The following is a 24,979-nucleotide window of genomic DNA, read 5'->3' as shown; positions in this document are numbered from 1 at the left end:
TGGAAGGAAACTGAAAAGCCATTATTTCATAGATGAGGAAACTGAGGCAAATTAATGTTAAGTGAGAAGTTCAAAGCCACATAATTGGTAATCCAATAAATCCAATCCAATAAGTCAATATTAAGAACCTATTATGCGCCAGTCTCTATGCTAAGTGCTAGAGTCCTGCCTTCAGAAGCTTACAGCCTAACGGATATACAAATGCTAAGAACAAAAAACAGGATTTGATTCCAGTACTTTCTGACTCCAAGTTCCCTATCAAGTCTACTTTTATATTATAATTATTTTTAAAAGCCTGCCTTCAAGGAGCTTATAGTCTAATGGACATACAGATGCCAAGTACCAAAAACAGGATTTGATCCCAGCACTTCCTGACTCCAAGTTCCCTATCCCATAGTATAAGGTCATGAATATCTATGCCATTATTCTAGCAACTTAAATTATTAGAAGATGAAAATTTTTTTAAATTATTTTTAAACCTTTACCTTCCATCTTAGAATCAAAACTGTGTATTGGTTCTAAGGCAGAAAAGTGGTAAGAGTGTGTGTTTGGGGGTAGAGGGAAGGTGGTTAAGTGACTTGATGAGGGTCATACATTTAGGAAATAGCTAAAGCCAGATTTGAACCCCAGAACTTCTATCTCCAGGCCTGGTTCTCAATCCACTGAGCCACTTAGCTTCCTCAGACTTAAAAGTTTTTAGGGTGCTTTCATGAAAGTCATCTCATTTGATTTTCAGGTAATCCCAGGAAGTAGAGTAGAATTTTTAAAAATGATCATTTTGTAAAATATGGGTCTTCAAATACACATTTGCCTAGCTGAAAGTGTATTCTGCAAAAACTAGAACATATTTCACAAAACAAATAAACCCAATGGAGCTGATTGCATGCCCTTCTCTTCTAGTAGGTATCTGTTACTTGATATTAAGACACAGAGTCTAATAACACTGCCTCCTCAACTCCCAACTTCTAATATTCTTCAGTTATTTCTGTAAGATAAAAAAGTGAGAGCTAAAGAAAAGAACCTCTTTGATCACTCACTTCTATTACACTACACAGAATACAAGCATAACTCCCCATTCCCATGCCTTCCAAAATAACATCAAATAACTTAAATGTATTGGAAAGTTCATAGAATAGATAACTCTCATGTATCTTATGCAGCAACAAAGTTACAGTCCTCATCAAGCTGCTCTCCTGTTCCTCTGTATTTTAAGATTTTAAATTTTCATTTATTTATTTATTTTCATCTCAACTTGATAGCATTGGTGTAGAGAACTCCTGGTAAGGAAATTCCCCTCATTGAGGATGGAGACAAACAGTTCATTTTCAGCATGAAATCTTAGTGCCCAAGACACTGAGAAGGGCCAGCTAGTATGATTCAGGGACAGGACTTGAATCCACATCTGACTGATTCTAAGATAGCCCAGATTCAATCTACTCTGCCAGCCTAAAATGATGATTCAAATAGAGGTGTGAAGCTATTCTGCAAAGATAGAAACCATTCAAAGGCCTCATGTAATTAAAATGTTAACAAATGAATTCCTTTGTCACAAGAGTAATTGTGCATTTGTATTGCTGCTGTTATTGTCATTGTTGTTATTGCTTTATTTTAAGTTTAGCATGTTTTAAATGTCTGGACTACTCTTTAAGAAAAAGAAATCTTTCCAAACTAGATATATGGGATGTTAGTAATTCTTGGAGTTAGTATCCTCGAAGCTTACTAAAAGGGTTTCTAATGGATCTCCTCTATGTTTTTAAGTCTTCTATCTCTCTCCCTCTGCCTTCCAAACTTAATTCCAGGTTGAAGTAATCTGGATTTGTCAAACACTAGGTTACTATGGTCATTTACTACTGTGTGTTGAGTGCTGAAACTAGTCCACTGATCCACTACTGTATTTCATAGCCAGTACCAGATTGTTTTGATGGTCACCACCTTATAGTGCTGTTTGAGGTCCAGTACAGCTAAGCCATGTTCTTTCATTTTTTTTCATTAATTGCCTTAATATTTTTGGTCTTTTGTTCTTCCAGATGAATTTTATTATTATTTTTCTAGCTTTATGAAATTATTTTTGGGTAGTATAATTGGTATAGCACTTAATAGGTATATTAATTTGGTAGAATTGTCATTTTATTATAATTGCATGGCCTGTCCATGAGCAAATAATTTTTCCTCCAATTGCCTTGATCTGACTTTAGTTGTATGAAAAGTGTTTTGTAGTTGTAATCATACAGTTCCTGGATTTGTCTTAGCAAGTGGACTACCAAGTATTTTATATTGTCTCCAGTTATTTCAAATGGGATTTCTCTTATCTCTTACTGTTAAACTTTATTAGGTAGTATAGAGAAATGCTGATGGTTTACATGGGTATTATATTATATCCTACAACTTTGTTTAAGTTTTTAATTGTCTAGTTTAGTTTTTTGGTTGATTCTCTAAGTATACCATCATATCATCTGCAAAGAATAGTAGCTTTAGTTCCTTGTTTCCTTTTCTAATTTCTTCAATTTCTTCTTTTCTTATTGCCATAGCTTATATTTCTAGTATTATATTGAATGATAGTGGTTACAATGGGCATTCTTACTTCATCCCTGATCTTTGGAAGACTTCTATTTTATCCCCATCACAGATTATGTTTGCTGATCATTTTTAATAGGAATGGGTATTGAATTTTTCAAAATCTTTTTATGTACCTATTGAAATAATGATATCATTTCTGTTAGTTTTTGTTACTGATAAGGTCAATTATATTGATGGTTTTCCTAATAATGAACCATCCTTGCATTCCTGGTATAAAACTCACCGGGTCATAATGTATGATCCCTGAATATATTGCTGTAATCTCCCTGCTACTATTTCATTTGAATTTTTATATCAATATTCATTAGGGAAATTGATTTATAGTTTTCTTTCTCTATTTTTCTCTTCCTGGTTTTGATATCAAGACCATATTTGTGTCATAAAAGGCATTTCATAGTTTCTTCCTCAGCTATTTTTCCAAATAGTTTATATGGTATTGGAATTAATTGTCCTTTAAATGTTTGGTAGAATTCATTTGTGATTCCATCTGGTACTGTGATTTTTATCTTATGGAATTCACTGATGACTTGTTCAACTTCTTTTTCTGAGATGAGGTTGCTTAAATATTCTATTTCCTCTTCTATTAATGGCAATTTATATTTTTAAATATTCATCTATTTCACTTATATTGTCAGATTTATTGGCATATAATTGGGCAAAATAACTCTATAATTTCTTTAATTTCCCCTTTGTTGGTTGTGAGTTTGCCCTTTATATTTTTGATACTGGTAGTTTTGTTTTCTTTTCTTATTTTTTTGATTGAATTAACCAAGGCTGAGGCAATCTGGGTAGGATAAGCCTGAATACCTACCTATAACAAGCTAAGTGCCTTCATTTCCTTCCTGATGTCCTAGCCTTATAACAGCCAGCAAAAGGCACATCCAATGGGTATTACAGACTATTAAATTTGAGAAGGCACAACCTAGAAAACAACTGCCAGGTTTTCTTGCCCCTCGGCTATTGTAGAATAACTTTTGTTATTGCATTTGCTTAACTCTCAAGGAAATAAAATAAGCAAGAAAGCATTTACCTCTTCCCAACAACCCTTTTTTGTTGTTGTTCAATCATGTTTCAGTCTTGTCTTATTTGGTAAGACCTGGGGTTTTTCTTGTCAAAGATAATGTGGTGGTTTGCCATTTCCTTCTCTAGCTCATTTTATAGCCAAAAAAAACTGAGACAAAGAAGGTTAAATGACTTGCCTTAGGGTCACATAGTTAGGAAGTATCTGAGGTCAGATTTGAACTCAGGAAAATGAGTCTTCCTCACTCAGGCCCAACACATTATCTACTATACCACTTACTTGCCCCTGTGTATGCTTTAGCTAGAGAAAAAGAGTGATCTTAATAGATGTAGAAGTACTTCAATTCAATTATTCACTGTGCTAGGCACTGAGGGTTGGGGGAATAAAAACAACAACAACTAGAACACTGTTTATGTAGTCAAGGTATTTAATTGGAGAGGGACCATGACACTGTGAAACGTGTATTCGATTGGAAGTCAGAGGATATATGTTCAAATCCCATTTTTACTCTTTACCTGTGTGACCATGAGCAAATCACTAAAACTATAGAAATTAGTTCTTATTTTGTGGAAGGAGAAGGCTGGACCAGTTGTCTTGAGGTCTCTTGAGTTCTTGCAATTGAGTAGTGGGGAAGGGAAACACGGGTCACACAATAAAATTGCAAGGAAAGGTGCTCCAAGTACATACTTCTGTATTTTCTGCCACTGGAGTATTATGATTTTGTGATGAAGAAAGACATTAAAAGTGTATATGGGTGGAAATCAAAGTGAATGAGAAGGAAGCAAGATCCTCCTCTTTTCCTCAGCAACAGAAATTTAAATGAAAAGAAATGAATCAATACTCAACATACCTCAGTAGGGAAATGGAAGAGGAAATAGACCTAGAGCTAAATTCTTTCTCTCTTATATAACTATTTGAAGAGGATACTGACATATAACTAATCTAATCTCAGAGTTACACAGGTGGGAAATATGTCCCTAAACATGGAAATATGGAAATTTACAAAGAAGAGACAATTTTTCTAAAAAAGAGACATATAAACCAAGGGGAGGAAATGGAAATTATCATAGTAGAAAGCATATTTTGAGGGAAATAATTTTAAATGAAAATGAAAATCATATGTCCATAATTTGAAAGTCACTGGGCTGAAAAACTAAGGCAACTAAAGAGAACAGGGGATAGAGCATTGGGTCAAGTGTCAGGAAGACTCATCTTCATGAGTTCAAAATTGGCCTCAGATACTTATTAGCTGGATGACCTTGAGCAAGTCATTTAACCCCTTTGCCTCAGTTTCTTCATCTATAAAATGAGATAGAGAAGCAAATTGCAAACCACTCCAGTATTCTTGCCAAGAAAATCCCAAAGGAAGTTATGAAGAATTGGACACAACTAAAATGAATGAATAACAAAAAAAGACTGAAACACAAATTTTAAAAGTGATTTTTCTGACAAATATATGGCTAAAACTTAGGAAGACTTTAAATTACTAATGACAAACACTCTCTATAGATTGAAGACAAGCCTACTTAACACTTACAATTTCAATCTTTCATTAATAATGATATGAAATTTGACCAAATCTCTCTATTCATATAGATCTAAAATATGTATTTCTTTATGTCATTTCCCAGTTGACATTTTTAAAAAATAATTTGTAAATCCCTATTTGCAGGGATAAAGTACAAACTCCTCCTTTTGGCTTTCAAGACCCCATAATCTCCCATTTTCTCCATCCAACCTTATCTTCCACTGTTTCCCAACACTGTGTGATGGGTCCCAATTAGGCTAAGCCTCAGTGATTTCAGCTGTCTCTAACTCTTCATGTTCTCAGTTGAAGTTTTCTTGGCCAAAATATTGGAGGCGTTTTGCCATTTCCTTCTCTGGCTCATTTTACAGAAAAGGAATTGAGGCCAACAGGGTGAAGTGCAGGACATAAGGCTAGTAGGTGTAAGAGGCCAGCTGGCCATCTTTTACTTCAGTAGATAAAATAGAGAACTAGAATTACAGTCATGAAAATTTTGAGTTTAAATCCAGTCTCAGGTATTTGCTATCTATATATTACTTTGGGATGGTCACAACCTCTTTGAAACAGCTTCCTCATCTAAGGGAAAAAGAGGGGTGGAAATCACCCCTCCTTTATAATGTTTTCATGAAGATTAAATAAGGCAATATGTGCCAAGGATTTGAAAATCTACTATTTATAGACAATAAAGAGAGTAGTTCTCATTTCACTGATATGGGTGCACTGTACAGAAGGGTGGAATGTACTTGTTCATACCTTATCCTGTGTGAGTCTTGTCAGGTCCTATGATAAGGCTCTGGAAGCCTTATCATAGCTCCAGTCCTTAAATCTCCCTCCCCGAGTGCCCCACTTTCTTTTCCAGTCATATACAATGTGACCCCAAAGCCTTAGTATCATTATAAGTTTTAATAACAATTCAAACAATGCAGGTTATTTAAAACAATGAAGTTTTAGAGTAAAACTGAACTAAAACTTTTGGACTCTCTATTTCCTGAAGAATATATACATACATAATTTTTACTTTCTGTCTTAGTATCACTTCTAAGACAGAAGAGAGTTAAGGGCTAGGCACACAGGGTTTAGTGACTTGCCCTGACTTATTTTTAATTTCATTACATATTTATTTTCATATTTTATTTTTTAAAATTTTATATTAATTTAATTCTTTATGAGAGAAACAAATATTAGCTAAGCACCTATTATGTACTAGGCAATGTGCTAAGCATTTTACGATATCCTTTCTTTCCTTCTTTTAACCCTTACCCTCTGCCTTAGTATCAATTCTTTTTTTAAAAGCCCTAATCTTCTGTCTTAGAATTGATAAGTAACTATCCCATGGAAGAAGAGTGGTAAAGGCTAGGCAACTGGAATGAAGTCACTTGTCCAAAATCACACAGCTAGGAAGTATCTGAGGCCAGATTTAAACCCAGGACCTCCTGATTCCAGGCCTTGGAGTTCTATCCACTCTGCTACTTAGCTGCCCCCACAAATATTATTGCATTTGAACCTCATTGAACATGTCATGTAAATCCCACAACAACCCTGAGAGGTAGGTGTTATTGTTATTCCAATTTTAAAGTTGAGGAAATTAAGGCAGATAGCAGTAAAGTGACTTGCCCAGGATCACACAGTTGGTAAATGTCTGAGACCAAATTTTAATTCAGGACTTCCTAATTCTATGTCCAATGCACTATTCACTATATCACTTAACTGTTTTTAGAATCCAGTATTCAAAATAATTAGTCAATCCATAAACAATGCCCACTATGTGCCAGACCCTGTGCTAAGAGCTAGGGATACAAAGAGGCAAAAGACAGTCCCTACCCTCAAGGGACTTACAATCTAATGAGAGAGATGACCTGCAAACTAATATATGCAAAGTAATATATATATATATATATATATATATGTTTCACATAATCATATTCCTATTACCTAGAATGGTGCTTTCCCATAGTAGGCACTTAATAAATGCTTGCAGAAAGATTGAGCGAACATGGGTTAAAAATGCTCTCATGAAGGGAGAATATGGAATAACGAAAAGGGTTACTAAAATACTTGGACCCAACCTTGACTGTGTGATCTAAGTTGTCTTTTACCTCAATTTCTTCCTCTGTAAAATGAAGGGAATAATCCATAGATTGCTTGATATTCCATCGAGATTGTTGGGAGGAAAAGGAGTTCATAAAAATGCACAACAAATTCTCAAACTTAAAAGCAATTCCAACTTTAAATCAACTTTTGGATGCATCTGTAAGTTGGGAATGTTCTGTAAATGGTGTCCCATAAGTCCTAGTGTATGGAATTATNGATATAGATATATGGATATATAGATATATAGATATATAGATATAGATATAGATATGTAAACTTTAGGAGGAAAAAAGCCCAGGCACCATGGTATAATTAGTAGCATACTCTATCTGGTAATCAGAAAGACCTAGAATCCAAATTCAAACTCTCAGGCACTTACTAGCTATGTAACCCTGGGCAAATCACTTAACCTTTCTAGGCTTCAGTTTTATCATTTGTAAGAATGAGAGATTCAACTTAACCTCTAAGATCCTTTTTATTTTTTATATATAATTCTATAAATTACTATGAATGTTTCTTGAAGCGTTCCTCTATCACTATTAATTGTATAGTCAACATTCATAAAATAAAAATAAAAATTCAACCATAGCAACGAGTTTCCCTAGATTCTGCAATGAAAAAAAGATGTTTTCATGGCTTATAATGGCTTTGAGTTCTTAACCTCTGTGTGTGCGTGTGTGTGTGTGTGTGTGTGTGTGTGTGTGTGTGTGCATGTGAGGGAGGAGGGAGAGATGGGCCCTTTGGCACTCTAATAAAGGCTATACACCACATCTCAGAATAATGTTTTTAAAAGCATAAAATAAATCTACAAAGCTACAAAATAATCTAATTATGTAAGGCTACAAAATAGTCTAATTACATAAAAATATAGCTATCTATCTATATAAATATATTTAAATTTCCAGTCCCCATGAAATCTCTCCCTGGACTTCTTAGGACTTCTGTGGTCCTCAGGCTAAGAACCAAGGCTTTAAGCAAATCTTATGAATGAAAATTGTCCCAATTTGCTATGCTTTGCCTTCAGCCATCACTCAGCTTTGGGGTCTGCAGTTGCAGCTAAAAAATCACAGGCATACATCTCCTCTATTGCCAGCAACCTTTAGTTCCAGATGAAATGTAGCAAAGGTATATGAAAAGAAAGACTGGAACTTTCATGGGCAAACTGGCTTCAGTGCCCTCTGTCTAAAGAAGGCCTTTTCATGGTGTAAGAGAGTGATGGCCTGGGGTGAGAGGAGACTCTCCCACTATCCTATTTGCAGCTGACAGCTTTAGATGTGACTACTTCTGGTACTTCTCCTTAATGACATCAAGCAAGATCCCCACACTTGAGATAGTTTTAGTTTTATAGCATATCCAACAAATGATTGTAGTTAACCAAATTCTGTGTTCTCTTCTAGGCATAGACATTATCACTGGAAAGAGAAAAAGCGATGAAGGCTTTTATGAACTAACATCTATGTTAAGGATGCTGAAGCCTAACCAGCCAATTGTACCCAATAATTTGACAATTTGGTGCATGACTCTATTTCCTGTCCCTGGAAATGAAGTGTGGAACATTTCATCCAGAAAAATAACTTTTTCCTTTGGTGAGTTACCTACCTAACAAGAGCAATGAGATTCTTCCCTCATCCAAAATATGTCTCTCTGGGGCTGGCTGTCAGATTACACATGAAACTTAGAATAGGTTATCATGCATAATTCATTTTTATAAAATTCAATTTGACTTCAACACAAATATTTATTGGCAAGTATAATCCTGTGAAGAATTCTTCCCAACTGGAGGGTTTCCATACAGAAAGGACTATAATACTTGCAGCTGGACCCTATGGAGCAATCCATGAGGTTTCCATTTCTCTCTATTGGCCCACATTCCAGAATAGCCATTGTGATCTGTCTCTGCTCTCTCTTCCTCTGTCTGTCTGTTTCTCTCTCTTTCCTTCTCTCCTGTCCTCAACCTCATTATTTATTAGGCAGCCTTTGGGATACTTTGATTCTATCAGAACTCCTGGCCTAGATGATCTCTAGGGTTCCTTCTTGTTCTAAATCTATGACACTGTGAGTTACAGAACATGGAAATGTCTTCTTAAATGTAAAATATGCACATACATATGGATTGTCTAATAAATGCAGTTTATAGAGAGGATAGATAGATATGATCTGAGACCTCACTTGCCTCTAGGTAAAGGAGAAGAACTAAGAGGAGTGTCTAAACCACCAGCACACCCTCTGAGGGAAAAGAAGCAAAGAGAAGCCCTAGGAGCTTAGAATGCTGGATGCTCTTTTCTCCAATCTCCAGGGGTAATATTGGGCTAGAATTAAGTCTCTCTTAGCCCTTCAAATATCTCTATTCTAGTCATATGAGTGATTTTTAAAGGAACAGTTACTTCCTTGATTGCTCTAAAGGGAAAAGATAATCTTTAGCTTACTTTTGCCAGCTTAGTTCCTTCTTATTACAAACTGATCACACAAAAGATTTTATGTACACATGTAGCAAAGAGTGAGAAAGTCTATTTATCCAAACAAAACAACAACCAGAAAAATGAGAAGTTCTACACATTAGAATATACCAAAAAAAAATGTAACCCCAGTCCTGAAACTCATTTTGAATCTCTCTCCTTACTGATGTTCCATATTTAAGAATGAATGAGCTCTTCATCTAGGACCAGTGGTTCCCAAACTTTTTTGGCCTACCGCCCCCTTTCCAGAAAAAATATTACTTAGCTCCCTGGAAATTATTTTTTTAAATTTTAATAGCAATTAATAGGAAAGATAAATGGCACCTGTGGTCATCACTGCCTCCCTGGATCACTGCAGCACCCACCAGGGGGTGGTGGTGCCCACTTTGGGAATCAATGAATTCTAGGAGTTAGTTACTATCTCAGCTCAAACAAAGAAATAGTGCTTAATCTCACTCAAAAAGGCCCATTCTAGCAACTTTTGTGAAGCCACCAAGTTGAGAAGCCAGCTTCCCCTAAAGAAATCCTACTTGTTTTACTTGTCTTTCCATGTCTCTTCTTAAATTTGGATCCAATTTCTCCCCAAGATACTTTGAAATCCACTCAGCAAGTCTCTTCAGTGGGGGTCCCATTATCTGTGGAGTCATACTTAGAGAAGACAGAAGAATCTCTCTGAGAAGAGTTTATAGTTCACCAGTTGTTTTTCTCACATCACATTTTCCCTTCTAAATAATCCTAACCACATGGCCTCAGGAGTCTCTCCTTCAGTCCAAACTCACACATCCTTTCAGATGTGCAGAAGCACAGAAAATCCAAGACTTGGTTGGAAGCCTGATTACATGAGATATCTGACACAGTGTTCTAGGTCTAATTAGGTTTTCATTAACATTGAGTCAGTATCTATTTCAACATTAAACAGTATATGGTTTCTTCATATGGGCAATCATATAAAGGGGGTCTGCCGCTTCCTCTAGAGGGGGCTTAATCAACACTGCCCCTGTCACTTCTTAAACCCAGCTCCTTCCTATCTAGGGTCTCTTTTTATAAAGAATAATAATTCTCCTATTCCTATTACAGAATCTATCACAAGCAATAAAGTTCTCTTTTCCAGCATTCTATTAATCAAACCTCTATTAATTCATGTTTTAATTCATCTATAAAACAGCAATAACTTAAATTCATCATGATGGCCTTAAAAAACTTACATTTTTAAAATTCTTTCCAAAATTTCCCCAAATTAAATCACTTCTAGTGTAATTTTATTATTCAATATAACTTATTGAATTCTTATTTCTGACAACTGGAGTTCCACTATATTGCACATATGGTAAATATCCCCACCAACCAAAGTATTTGACTAATCAGAATTACTCATTCCCCAACTTTGCCAAGTAAGAATTGACCATATTTAGGATAAGAATTGGGATCTCTACAAATGCAGAGATAGATAAACCTACACATACTATAGTTTACAGTATGGGAATTCAAAATAAAAAAATGTTTGTTACAATTGAAGTGGGTTTTTTGTTGTTTTTTTGGTTGGGTTTTTGGATTCTGCCTATGCATACATTTTCCACTAATCCAGAGTCAAACTTAAATCATAAGTGTCAGACACATGATTTATTGGTTACATGTAGCCCACAAAGCTCTAATGCCAGGAAATAAATTTAAATTGTTCAATACTTAACAAAATAATTAAAATGCAATGAAACACAGATAACATTACATTTTTAAATCTAAATCAATATATAGCCTTTAGGAATCCTTATGTATGGATTAGTGGCTCTGGCTTCTATTTGAATTTAACACATGACCTATGTGATTTAATTTGCTCTTCACAGCAACTCTGAGTGAAAGGTACAATTACTATAACTACTGTAGAAAAAAGGAAACTGAGGCTTGGAGGTATGTTTTGCTTAATGTGAATAAATGTCTGATGCAGAAATCAAGCCTATGTCTTTTAGAATTTGTCTAGTACTCTTCCCATCATACACATTGTTCCATACAACTCTGCCATACTCCCTACCCTTCTGGTTCTGTGACTCTGGGCACGTTACTTAACCTCTGAATATCTGTTTCCTCAACTATAAGATGGGGATAATAATAGCACCTATTTTTCAAGGTTGTCTTCTATGGGATGAAATGTCTTCCATTGTGAAGTAAGGCAGTACTGTAGGTAGCATGATGCAGTAGAAAGAATGCTCTATTAGGAGTCAGATGATCAGAATTTGACTTCCAGCTCTGACACCTAATACCTATGTGTTGTTACTCAGTCATTTTAGTCCTGTCCAACTCTTCATGACACCATTTGGGATCTTTTTGGGAAAATTATTAGAATGGTTTGCTATTTCCTTCTCCAACTCTTTTTATATAGAGGAAACTGAGGCAAACAGGTTTCAGTGACTTGACTAAATGTCTAAGTCCAAATTTGAATTCAGGAAGATGAATCTTCGTGATTCTAGGTCCAGTGCTCTATCCACTTTGCCACCTCACTGCCCCTCCTGTGTAACATTAGAAATATCATTTAACCTTTCTGAAACTTATTTTCCTCATCTGTAAAATGAGAGAGTTGTTACCTGTAAAGTTCCTTCTAGCTCTAAATCTATGATACTATAAATATATAATTTCTAAGTCCTTCCCAACTCTAGAAATCCATGATCCTGAATAAGTGAATAGTATCTATTAAGTATTTGCTCTTTGCCAAGCACTAAGCATGGTTGGAATAGCACCTAGTTCACAAGGTTTCCATAAAGACCAAATGAGTTAATATAAAAAAGGGCTTTGTAAACCTTAATGTGCTATATAAGTCTTGGTTATTATTTTCATCATCATCCACAGTGGAATCTTTTCCAAGTATTACTCAGATCCATAACTGCTTAGCTTGTGGTATCAGAAGAAACTGAATATATTCAAGAAGCTATGACATTTACTAACTATGGTACCCAAAGCATCCTATATATTGCATCTTTAGACAATCACAATAGCTCCTCTTAAATCATCAAAACAATATTCCCTTCATTGTAATCAAAACTTACATATAACCTTCCAAACTGAAATAATAAAATGTTTTTTTCTTAAATAATGTTTCACATATTTGAAAATTTCTGACATGCACCTATGCATGTGTTTAAACATCTCAGTCATAAAGAAATGTCACCTCTGTATCAGTTATAACAGTATCTTTAAAATGTTTGCCTCCATGTAAGTTCCCCATATGTAGAGGAAGTAGTATGTAAGATTTATGAAGCTTAGGTTAATTTTACAATGCCTTGGGCAAGATTCATGACCTTATTAACAAGTTTTGCCATTACAGCTTTGAAATCCCAGGTGTAAATAAAGATGGCAATGTAACTAAAAGAAGTGACACAAATCTAAACTTATATGCCAACCAAAAAATGATGAGTGCTAAGGCCACATTTATCTTTAGATGAGTTTCAGAGAAGTAACTGAAGGAGGGGCCCTTTTCACTTTTCATTAGGCTAAGGAATGTCAATATTTTTTTTACTATAGAGATGGTAGTCACTTTGATGATCCCCTCTTTTCTCCAAGGATACTCAAATGGCTTAATAAGTTTCATTCTAGAAAATGGCAGGAGAGTGCTTCTTAGTTCATCCATAGCCACTTATGTACATACATAGCCATGTTTTGAAATATTTTAAGAAGGACTTCCTTCCCAAAAAAGTCTCTCTCACCCATCTGAAACAACATAACAACTCTTCTAGTTATTTTTATTTTAGGTATCTTGTTAAGTTTTGGTTCTTGGTATGGTAGAAAAAGTACTAGATTTATAATTGATTTTGGAGTAAAAGATCTGGAGTTTCCATCCTAGTTCTGCCACTCACTTAAGTATAGGACTTCGGACAAGTCCCTATATTTGTCTGAGCCTCACTTTCTTCACCTATAAAATAGAGATGTCTATAATACCTATCTTCCCCCAAAATAAAATGAAACAACCCCCCAAAATTTTGTATGAACTATAAAGTAGCATGTAAATGTGAGAAGTTGTTTGAGTCCTGACTTTATAACATTAAGCCAATCATTTCACATTTTTTTCCGCTTAAATTTCTATTTCTCTTAGATTTCCAACTAAGTGAAGGCCATTAAATGATGAAAATGAAAAGTATACTACAAATAGAAAAAAAATGAAAAATAACACAAAACATATTGCAGCAACCTTTTCTTAAGTGAAGAATAGTGGAATCTGACCTCAGATACTTCCTAGTTCTTTGATCCTGAGCAAGTCACTTAACTCCACTTGTCTAGTCCTTACTGCTCTTCTGCCTTGGAACTGACACTTAGTATTGATTCCAAGATGGAATATAAGGGTTTTTTTTTAAAAAGAATAATGGAACCATGATACTTAAGATCCTAACATCATACTCCTTGAGATACTCTCAAAAGATGTAGGACTGACGAGAGACGGTCAGATAGGCAGAGAGATAAAGAGACAAAAAAAATGAGAGAGGCAGGGACAGAGTGCATTTATTTTTTAATTTAAATTAATTTAATTAATTTAGAATATTTTCCCATGATTCCATGATTCATATTCCTTCCCTTTCCTCTTCCCTCCCCCTTCCCATAGCCAACAAACAATTCAACTGGGTTTTATATGTATCATTGATCAAGACCTATTTCCATATTATTAATAATTGCAATAGAGTGATCATTTAGAATCTACATCCCCAATCATATCCACATTGAACCATGTGATTAAGGAAAGATTTTTCTTCTGTGTTTCTACCACCACAGTTCTTTCTCTGGATGTGAATAGCATTCTTTCTCATAAGTCCTTCAGAATTGTTCTGTATCATTGCATTGCTGCTAGTAGAGAAGTCTATTATGTTCGATTTTACCACAGTGTACCAGTTTCTGTGTACAATGTTCTCCTGGTTCTGCTCCTTTCACTCTACATCAGTTCCTGGAGGTCATTCCAGTTCACATAGATTTCCTCTAGTTCATTATTCCTTTGAGCACAATAGTATACCATCACCAACAGATACCACAATTTGTTGTCATTTCTCAATCAAAGGGCATCCTCCTCATTTTCCAATTTTTTGCTGCCACAAAGAGTGCAGTTATAAATATTTTTGTACACATATTTTCCTTATTATCTCTTTGAGGTACAAACCCAGCAGTGGTATGGCTGGATCAAAGGGCAAGCAGTCATTTAAGCCCTTTGGGCATAATTCCAAATTGCCTTCCATAATGGTCAGATCAATTCACAACTCCACCAGCAATGCATTAGTGTCCCAATTTTGCCACATCCCCTCCAGCATTCATTACTTTCCTTTGTTGCCATATTAGCCAATCTGCTAGGTGGGAGGTGGTACCTGTTATCAAAAAGTAAATAAGGTAATCTGAGTGGGTCTATGAACACACTTTGGGTGTGAGGAAGGATAAAGAGGATATAGGTGATTACAAGGTGTTTAGAGGAGGAATGAAGGTATGGGAAGGTACATAGGAGGTAAAGGAAATGGGGTATGTAGGAGAGGGCAGTTCAAACAGGTTTATTCTCAGAGGCTTGAGACAGAGGATACAGGGAGGAAATTAGGGTCAGTAAGAAATGTTTACATTTGGCTGGAGAGGTTCTCTTGTTAGTTTCTCCAGTCTCTTAAGGGAGGAGTCGAGAGGGCCCCTCCCTGCCAGTCAAACTGCCAGCTGGAGGAAGTCTCAGGGAGGTACTTCCTGCCAAGATGGATGCCCCCAATTCTTTCAAGAAATAAAAGAAAATGATTCCTTCCCCTTGAGTCCTTGTTTTAATTTTCGACACAATGATTCACCAGAGGGTTTGAATAGGTAACAAGGGGATTTATTAATTCCAGGGTCAGTCAGAAGGGGAGAGGAGTTCAGGGTTTTCTAACTGCGGGTAGGGAGAGGGTGATGGTGGGGGATGGGACACGGAGAGGTTTAATCTCCCAGTCAGGAAGATTTAACTGCCTTTTAAGTAAAGTCTTTATCAAATCATTAAAACTAGGGGTAACTTATTTGAGGATGCTCTACTAGCTTATAGAAACTAAACCCACAATGTCTAATCACCAAGCCCTCCCTTCCACCAGGACCCAAAAGGAAATTCAGGGAAGGGGAGGGATGGAGATGGGAGATGAGGTAGAGGTCCAGAGAAATGAGATAGGTCCAAATTTCCCCAAGACAAAATAAGCACAGGCCAGGGCTGAAGCAATTAGGCCAAAGCCAACAGGTTAAGCCAAAGCAAAAGCCTCCAGCCACAGCGAAAGCCAGAAGGCAAAAGCCCCATTCGTTGGAACTTCACCTCTATTTATAGCTTCAAATTCTAACTGACTTTCTGAAGATTCTAAGATGTTTAACTGACTTTTTGTGACCGTTAGAAATTATAGAAGCAAAAAGTTTCTGTTAGCCACCTTGCATTACATACCTCAGAGTTGTTTTGATTTGCATTTCTCTAATTATAAGAGATTTAGAACACTTTTTTCTTGTGCTTATTGATAGTTTTGTTTTCTTTATATGAAAACTGCCTATTCATGTCCCTTGCCCATTTATCAATTGGGGAATGGCTTGATTTTTTTTGTACAATTGATTTAGTTCCTTATATATTTGAGAAATTAGACCTTTGTCAGAGGTTTTTGCTTTAAAGATTTTTCCCAAATTTGTTGCTTCCCTTTTAATTTTGGATGCATTGGTTTTGTTTGTACAAATCCTTTTTATTTTAATGTAATCAAAATTATTCATTTTATATTTTGTGATATTTTCTATTTCTTGCTTGGTCTTAAATTCTTTTCTTTACCATAGATCTGACAGGTACATTTATAAAAAATGCACTCTATATGCCAGGCACTGGGTCAAATATTGGAGAATATAAAAATATCTTTATATATGTATACATATATATATACCTATGCCAAGAAAATAAATATAAATATAAGCAAAAGTGATAGTTCTTACCTCCAAGGAGCTTACATTCTAACAAGTAGAAAGAGGAGATGGAAAGTAGGTGATGGGGTGAGGGGCAAAGTGCATGCCCAGGAAGAAAGTTGCTGGTTAGAAGATGGAGAAGTAAGAAGTAAATATATATATATATATATAATGACATATATGTATATTTGCTGTTCTTATTATAGGTTATGTGAATACTCCAACAGATTCATCCAGTTTCACAGAATCTACCTTCTCTGCCTTTACATCTTCCCTCAGCAGCACAGGCACAACAGCAGGTAGGAAGACTTCCACATCTATTTTCTCTAAAAGAAAGAGCTACTATTTATTATTTAACCATATTAAAAATATACTATTATCAAGATTATATGTATAAATGTATTATTACATATACACATAAATAGATGTTAATATAATACTGTGCCAGTTCCAAATACAAGTATGTGTATGTAAAGCATTTTAAATTTCTAACAGTATGGGAGATGAATTTTCAGTGGTTCTTCTACACTTATTTTTCTTAGTAAGACCAGGGATCAGTGTTTACACTGTAGTAAGAATGGGCTTGAAAGGCTGAGTAGCCAATAGCACAAAATGAGGAGAACACTAATAAATATAACAAAGCATTGATACTCAAATTAAGAGGTGAGGGACATCAGTAAACAGTAATAAACGTATCTATAAGCATATGTACATTGTTACTTTGTTTTTAAAAAAACTTTCAAAGGAAAGTCTTCTGGATCCTACCAGTAACAATGATAGCATTTCAACACTGCAAGGATCTATCTTTTTTCCCCCTTTACAACTAGAGATTATAGTGAAAAAAATATTGGATTTGGAGTCAAGAAGACCTGGGTCTAATTAGGAATGTCCCCTCCCTCATCTGGCACTGATTCCTTGTTCTATGCCAAACCCATTTTTAAAGTATACAGGATTACTATCCTACTTAAACCTCAACTTCTGACACAATCCCCACACCCCTCACTGGATGACTTTCTTGCATCCAGGAGGACCAACTTCTGCCTATTATTACAGAAAATGGAGGGATGGGGAGGAGATAGAGGTGTAGGTGTGGGGTGTCTACATATTTTTTGAGTTCTTTTGACTGCTTGATACTCCACATAATTTCTGAAGTACTCATGTCTTATATATTCCCAGACTCAAGTCTCTGCTTTAACTTGAACTGTGAGGCCAAACAAAGCAGCTGGGTTTTCCTATGTCAACCTATTTCCTATTTCAACTATCTCAAAGTGCAGAAGACCTTTCAAGGGTCCAGTCCCATTCCTCATAAATACCTAACCTCTGACCTGTTCCATTTCCAACATGGACTGGTTGATTCCTTCTTAGGCATCCTCGAGGCACCCCCTGCTCCCAGGAGCTTACCACATTGGTGCCAGCCTTCACGAGGACATCTGATCAGCTTAGTGTACTACAACTCAGAAATCCACAAGTTTAAGCTATCTAGCAACCTCAGCTTCCCCAGGATTGGGAACTACAAGAGAATGTCACCAATTAAGCATTACAAAGCATTTTTCATACATTATCTCATCTGATCCATACAGTGGATATTATAAATGTTATTATTCGGTTGTTACAGTCCTGTCTGACTCTTTGTGACCCCGTTTGGTGTTTTCTTAGGAAAAATACTAGAGTAGTATACCATTTCTTTCTCCAGATCATTTTTTAGTTTAGAAAACTGAAGTTGAGTTAGGTGACTCATTCAAAGTCACACTGCCAGCATATATTTGAGGCTGGATTTGAACTCAAGTTCTCCTGACTCTAAGCCCCCAAACTCTTTCCATTGCACTACCTGGTTGCCCTGTCCTATGAATGGGTAATAATAATTCATACATATAAATCATTAGAGTTCACAAAGTACTTTTTTTTTACAAACCCCCTGTGAGTTGAATAGTGCAAATCTTATTATCCTTATTTCATAGATGAGTAAATTGAGACTTAGAAAAGTTAAAGAATTTCTCTAGAACTAGTAAGTGGCAGAGCTATGACTTAGACTTAAGATTTCCCATTTAAAGTCCAATGCTCTGGCCTCAGACACTTCCTAGCTGCATGACCCTGGGCAAGTCACTTAACCCCCTTTGATTAGCCCCTACCACTCTTCTGCCTTGGAGCCAATACACAGTATTGACTCCAAGATGGAAGGTAAGGCTTTAAAAAAATAAATAAATAATGAACAAACAAACAAACGAACGAACGAACAAACAAATAAATAAATAAATGAGCATGCAGTTAAATAAACAAATAAATAAATGAAGTCCAGTGCTTTCTTTCCATAGCACCACAAATATTCTTTCTTTACTATATTAATAGAAATATAAGTGCTCCAATTGTTGTTTCCATTGCAGGTTACAGGAATACTCCAACACATCCATCCAATATCACAGCATCTGATATCTCCATCACTACACCTTTTCTCAGCAGCACAGACACAGCAGGTAAAGAAGCTTCTTCCATATTATTTTTCTTTAAAAGAAAGCTATTAATTATTATTTAACTGGAATGGGAGCAGTTTATAGAATATTAGAGGACTACACTGAAGTTTCCTCAATTTGAGGTAAATAAAAATAATAAAACCAATATTTTCAAATTTCAAATTTGAAATGATGCATAGAGAGCTAGCTTAAGAAAACCTGGGACCAAATACCGCCTCTGAATCAAACTGGCAATGTGATGTTAGGCAAGTCATTTAACTTCTCACTGTTCTAGGCAACTCCCTAGGTCAGTTGGTTAGTAAGTATCAAAATGCCTACTCTGTGCCAATGTAATATTTATTAGACACCTAATAAACGACTACTTCATGGGCTTAATACCCCTTAAGTGCTAATAATACAAAGATAGACAAAAGACTGTCCCCTGCTCTCAAGGAGCTCATATTCTAAATCTTTAAGTTGCAGAAAATGTGCTGATCTCTTTAGAAGGAGTTTTCTCACTGGGAGTTTTCCATACCAATAAAGTCACAGGTCCAGTCCCTATCCCAAATTTATATAGCACATTAAGTCTTACAGAGCATTTCCTAATTTGTTCTGTTCTGCCCTCCTTCACAAAGTTTTCCTGAGTTATTTACAAGTGTTAATATTGCATTTAGCCATTTGACCAATTTAAGATGATTAGTCCATTTTTTGGCCAACCATATTAAAGAAAATTGAATTTACTAAACATTGTTATTGTAGCCTTAGAAAGTTATTCTAACTTCTGAAGAGGTGCATGTGGTGTTCAGGGAGGATTAGCACTTCTGGTGTGAGGTCTTGCTGAGCCCTTTTCAGGGCCACTCATCTACCTTTGGGGTATCTCTCACCCAACTCTTACCTGTGGTTTCAAGAAGCTGGCACATCCTGGCAAAACCATCTCAGTAGACAGACTAAGTCAGGTTGAATGTAACCAATAGACTTCAGACTCATCAGTGGAGTAGGAACATATCTACTCCATGCATGTGAAAATTTCCCTAGGCAGAATGGGTGGATGAGAATAATTTATTTCAACAAGCATGAAGGAAGCTAAAGCAGGAGCTATAGAGTGCTTAGAGTTTATTCAGAAATCAATGAAGTCAAGGCCATCCACTGCATCCTGAGCCATCACCAGTCCCGCCTTTTATCTTTCCACTGGACTTCAAGGACTGGAAGAGAGAGTGAGGCTAACAACTTTGACACAAAGTCTGCCTCACTTAAATCCAGTTCATGCACAAGTCAAAACATCACTGTGTGGTGTCGTTGGTCTTCTTTAAAAATAAAAAAAAAAATCAACAACCTCCAAACTACCTCATTTAACACTAAAATACAATCTAGTCACTGAGAAAAAAAACAATAAGTATTTAGCATGACCTTGAAAATATTATTTTTAAGCAGCTTACTTAGGCAATGTGGTTTAATGGAAAGAAGACCAGACTCAGTCAGAAGGCCTTGGTTTGAATTCAGATTCTGTTACCTGAGACCAGAAGTTACCTCATCATAAAAGAGTTGAATTCAGAGAACTCTAAAGTCATTTCCTGCCATATAACCTATGATCCTAGATTTCATGTCTTTTAGAAAACTCCAAAGAGAACATTCACTTTCCACTGAGATAGGAAAGCACTTATTGGAAATAAGACTCCTGAGGATTGTTCCTACATGAGTTCCTTCTCCTAACCCCCTTCAGTGTATCTGTGATCTTGTAATATAGATGAACCTTTCATTGACAACAATTAAAACCGCCTTACCTTCTTATCCTCTGTGATTTTAGTCCATGGTATTCACTAAATTCTCCTTAGAGTCCTTCCTCTAGCAACCTAGCTCTCAATGTTTTTGAATGCCAACTATGGGACCTTGAGTAAGTCACTTAACTTATCTGGACCTCAGTTTCTTCCTATGTAGAATGAGGCGAGTGGATATGATGATTTCTAAATTCTCTTCAAGTTCTAAATCTCTTATCCTGTGGCTATGGGGATCGCTTTTTAATGTGAAAAAAATGTCTGCTGAATCTTACTCGATGGTAGTTGTAATATTCACTGAGAAAATAATACATAAGGATTAAAAGTTAATAGGAAAGAAATAATATTTAGTGAATCAGAGTGTACAGGTTGTTTGGGAGGACTAGGATCTCTGGTGTGAAGGCTTGCTGAGCCCTTTTCAGGGCTGCTCATCTACCTTTTGTGTCTACTTTTCATCCAACACTCACCTGTGGTTCCAAGAAACTATAACAAGCACAATAGCCACACTCTGGTAAAACTTTTTCAGCAAGGGCACTAAACCAGGTTGAGGGTTATTGGCGAGCCTCAAGCCCATGGTAAATTAGAGGGTGGAATGGGCAAAGAACAATTTATTCTGAGGGCTAAGTGGCTGAAGCAAGCCCTGGGGAGATCTTAGAGCTTGGTCAAACATTGAAGATGCTGTGACTATCCACTGCATACTGGGACATTACCAGTCACTTTGACTTTTGTCAGGACTTCTGTCTTGGGTTTCAATTCATGACTGACCTCTTTTTTTCAATCAATTACCTTCTAGATGAGATATTTTATATCACTTTTCTCACACAAGTCAATATTGGCAAAAATCTACCTATATCTATTGTTAAGTCAATAGCAGTAGTGAATTCTACATAGGTTATGGCACTGTGCTATTCATAGGCTATAATATTATGATAGACTATTGGGATTCAAAGGACTTTTTTCATAAGAGATCAGTTTAGGATGGTTAAGAATACTCCATATCTTCCAAAATGACTTCCTAAATGTCTTACTCCTCAGTTTGAGGCTAATTTTTTAATACACATATATAGCACTTATCCAAGCTGTGTGAACTGTCAGATTAATTCAATGGGACATCCATCTAACTAGATTGTCTAGATCAGTGATGGGCAAACTTTTTAAAGAGGGGGCCAAAGGAAAGGAAATGCTCATTTATCAGTCTGCTTCTAAGGCAACTCTTTCGAAGTTTCATTGTATTGTATCCTACTCATTGTATTTGCCAGATTAGGAATAATGTCACAAGGCCAGATAGAACATTTCAGGGGGCCACATCTGGCCTGAGGGCCATAGTGTGCCCATCACTGGTCTAGATAATAGGTATTCTGTATCCAAAAAGAACCATACAAATTTACCTTCATCTATTGGTAGACCCAGTTGTTGTTTTTTTAGGAGATTGTAGATTTTACTGGAGGTGTTTTTTGGTAATCTGAAGCTTGATGCAGTTAGCAGAATATCATCTAAAGATCCTATTAATCCTCCATGACAGCAGAGAACAGCTCTGGGGAACAAAATTTTCCATTTTTAATATTTCATTGGATGGTGACAATCAGATTAAACAAAATTATCACCATGGTTACATCCATTAGGCACTCTCATTTGGTATTATCATTCACATGAGAGATAACCTGTTAGAAGAGTAGCTGGGCCAAACCAAGTTCAAATAAAAGAAATCTTTAGTAAAGATAGCATAATTTTTAAAGTGTCGATGATGAATTTTCAAGCTAACTTAAAAGAGGAGAGAGTCCAAAAGATTAAGGAAAAAGGATGGGTGGTACTATTGTGATTAAAATAAGTAATAGAGAAGCCAATAATTATGGATCCTCATGGCTTTTTTCCCACAAAAAACTCTTTATGACAATGGTCTATGAATGAATCAGAGGTACTATTGATTAATTGGTAAATCCTATTCAAATTGATCTAGTTTAAATTAATTTTGATAGTATTTCTATTCAGGCAGTATGGTTTCAGTTCCATCAAAGGCCTCTAGGAAGGAGCTAAGTCTGAATAAGCAGTGAAAAGGTAACAGATACTTTTAGGCATTTTTCCTTAGTGCAAATGAATTATAAAGCTTATCAAAATTCTCTTTTTGCTTCCTTTATAATCCTGAAAAAACTAATGTGTTTGAGGCAAAACAAAAAAAAGTTATTTTCATTCCTACTTTAATTAAACCTATTAATTTGAGGGAAACAATAAGCAGCAACGTCAGAACTAAGGGACCAGAGTCCATCTTTTTGTCCTTTTTCCTTTGTCTTAGTGACAATCTCATCATTATATGCTGGCAAGTTCAGAAATGTCTGTCAACACATCCATTCAGTTTTTAACTTTGTCCTTCTCTGGTTACTTAGATTTAATTTGAGATTTGTTTTTTTTTTTGCCTGCTAACTCTTTGTCTAGGCAATATCTCAAAGAATGACAAGATTCCCTTCTACCTTCTGCCTCCTTTCTATCTCTGTAATATTTATTAAGCGACAAAATAATGTACGTTGTGCTATGCTAGACACAGCCAACCATATGGTCTCTACCCTCAAAACTTTACAATCTAGTTGGGGAAATAAAACATGCAGAAAACAATACACAGGACAAACATAAGTGATATCAGAAGACAGTATGTGATCAGTGCCAAATGAGAGGTTCAGACAGTAAGCCCAGAGGAGAAAATGAAAAATTCATTGAGGGGGGAAATGGTGAATAAAGCCTAAACGTGCAGTTAACAATAGACAAAGCACCAACATAAGTAATGACACAAGGTGGAGTATGCATGAGAAGTGCTTTTCTTGGTCATGAAAGCCTTAATATAGAGGTCTGATCTCATCTTTGAAAGCTAGATAGAATTTGGACAAATGGAAAGAGTCGACAGGGCTATCTAAAGCAAAAAGAATAATATCTGAGGGGTAGGAGAGAAGGAAGAATGGTGAATTTGCTAGTCTCTTCAAAGCAGAGAAGTGGGGGCAGCTGGGTATCTCAGTGGATTGAGAGCCAGGCCTAGAGACGGGAGGTCCTAGGTTCAAATCTGGCCTCAGACACTTCCCAGCTGTGTGACCCTGGGCAAGTCACTTGACCCCCATTGCCTACACTTACCACTCTTCCACCAAGGAACTAATGCACAGAAGTTAAGGGTTTAAAAATATAAAAAACAAACAAACAAAAAAAAACAAAGCAGAGAAGCTCATGTGGGGAGAAATGTGAGATTAGGAGGGAAAAAGTAGTTTAGGGCTAGAGTATGAAGAGATTCAGATGTGAGGGTAAAGAGTTTGGATTCTATACATATAGAAAGCCATTCAAAGTGTTTTAGCCCCTCTGGTCTTGAAGAGGGGAGGATATATTCAGAATGTTTTAGTTTCGTCATCAGTTTTATGATGTAAAAATAAGAGTTACCAACAAAAAATAAATGCAAAGGAAATAAATGAAGAAAATGGCATGTGGGAATTAATAAGCAATAAAGCATCATATAGATAGAAAGGGGAAGCAAATGGCATTAATGAAACAAAGGACTATGAATTAACTTCTTGTATCTGAGTCTTCTAAATGCCTCTGAAGCGAACAGTTACTGAGCACTGACCAGTCAATAGTCAGGTGACAAAGATTTATTAAAAGCCTGTCACGTGCCAAGCATGGTACTAAGTGTTGGATCAGGGACCAAGCATACAAGGTGCTATGATGTATTACAAATACACTGCCATTGCTTTCAAAGCACTTACTATCCCACTGTGGGTCTAGGACCCACTGTGGCTCTCTCTCTCTCTCTCTCTCTCTCTCTCCCTCTCTCTCTCTCTCTCTCTCTTTATAGGTCTCTGTCCTTGTCTGTCTCTCTCTCTCTGCCTGTCTCTCTCTCCCTCTCCTTCTCTCTCTCTGGGTTCAAATCTGACCTCAGACACTTCCTAGCTATGTGACCCTGAGCAAGTCTCACTGAAATCCTATCACCTAGCCCTTATTGTTCTTCTGCCTTGGAAGCAATACTTTATCAATTCGAAGAGAGAAGGTAAGGGTTTTTATTTTTAAAACAGATAAAGTTACTAAATATGTGAGAATGGGTCCTGGTAGGGCAAACCACTAACTCATTAGAATATCATTTCATCTCCAAAGGCTTCAGTTGCTCATCTATGAAATTCAAGAGTTGTATGCAATGGGTTAGATGATCTTAAGGTCCCTTCCAGCTCTTCCTTCAT

The 24,979-nt window shown here is 36.2% G+C and overlaps 1 protein-coding gene across 1 annotated transcript in view; it reads left to right on the top strand.

The window, feature by feature from the left end:
- The window catches only part of CD96 (CD96 molecule), a 130,719-nt gene that overhangs the window by 49,154 nt on the left and 56,586 nt on the right, over positions 1-24,979 (top strand). The window contains exons 6-9 of the mRNA XM_044669187.1: positions 8,474-8,501; positions 8,612-8,800; positions 16,765-16,857; positions 18,940-19,029. Coding sequence (XP_044525122.1) covers positions 8,474-8,501; positions 8,612-8,800; positions 16,765-16,857; positions 18,940-19,029 — 400 coding nt within the window. The remainder of the gene's footprint in view (positions 1-8,473; positions 8,502-8,611; positions 8,801-16,764; positions 16,858-18,939; positions 19,030-24,979) is intronic.

This window comes from Gracilinanus agilis, chromosome 3 (assembly GCF_016433145.1).
Source record: "Gracilinanus agilis isolate LMUSP501 chromosome 3, AgileGrace, whole genome shotgun sequence".
In the NCBI taxonomy this organism is placed as follows: domain Eukaryota; kingdom Metazoa; phylum Chordata; class Mammalia; order Didelphimorphia; family Didelphidae; genus Gracilinanus; species Gracilinanus agilis.
This window is presented reverse-complemented; position numbering and strand designations above follow the sequence as displayed.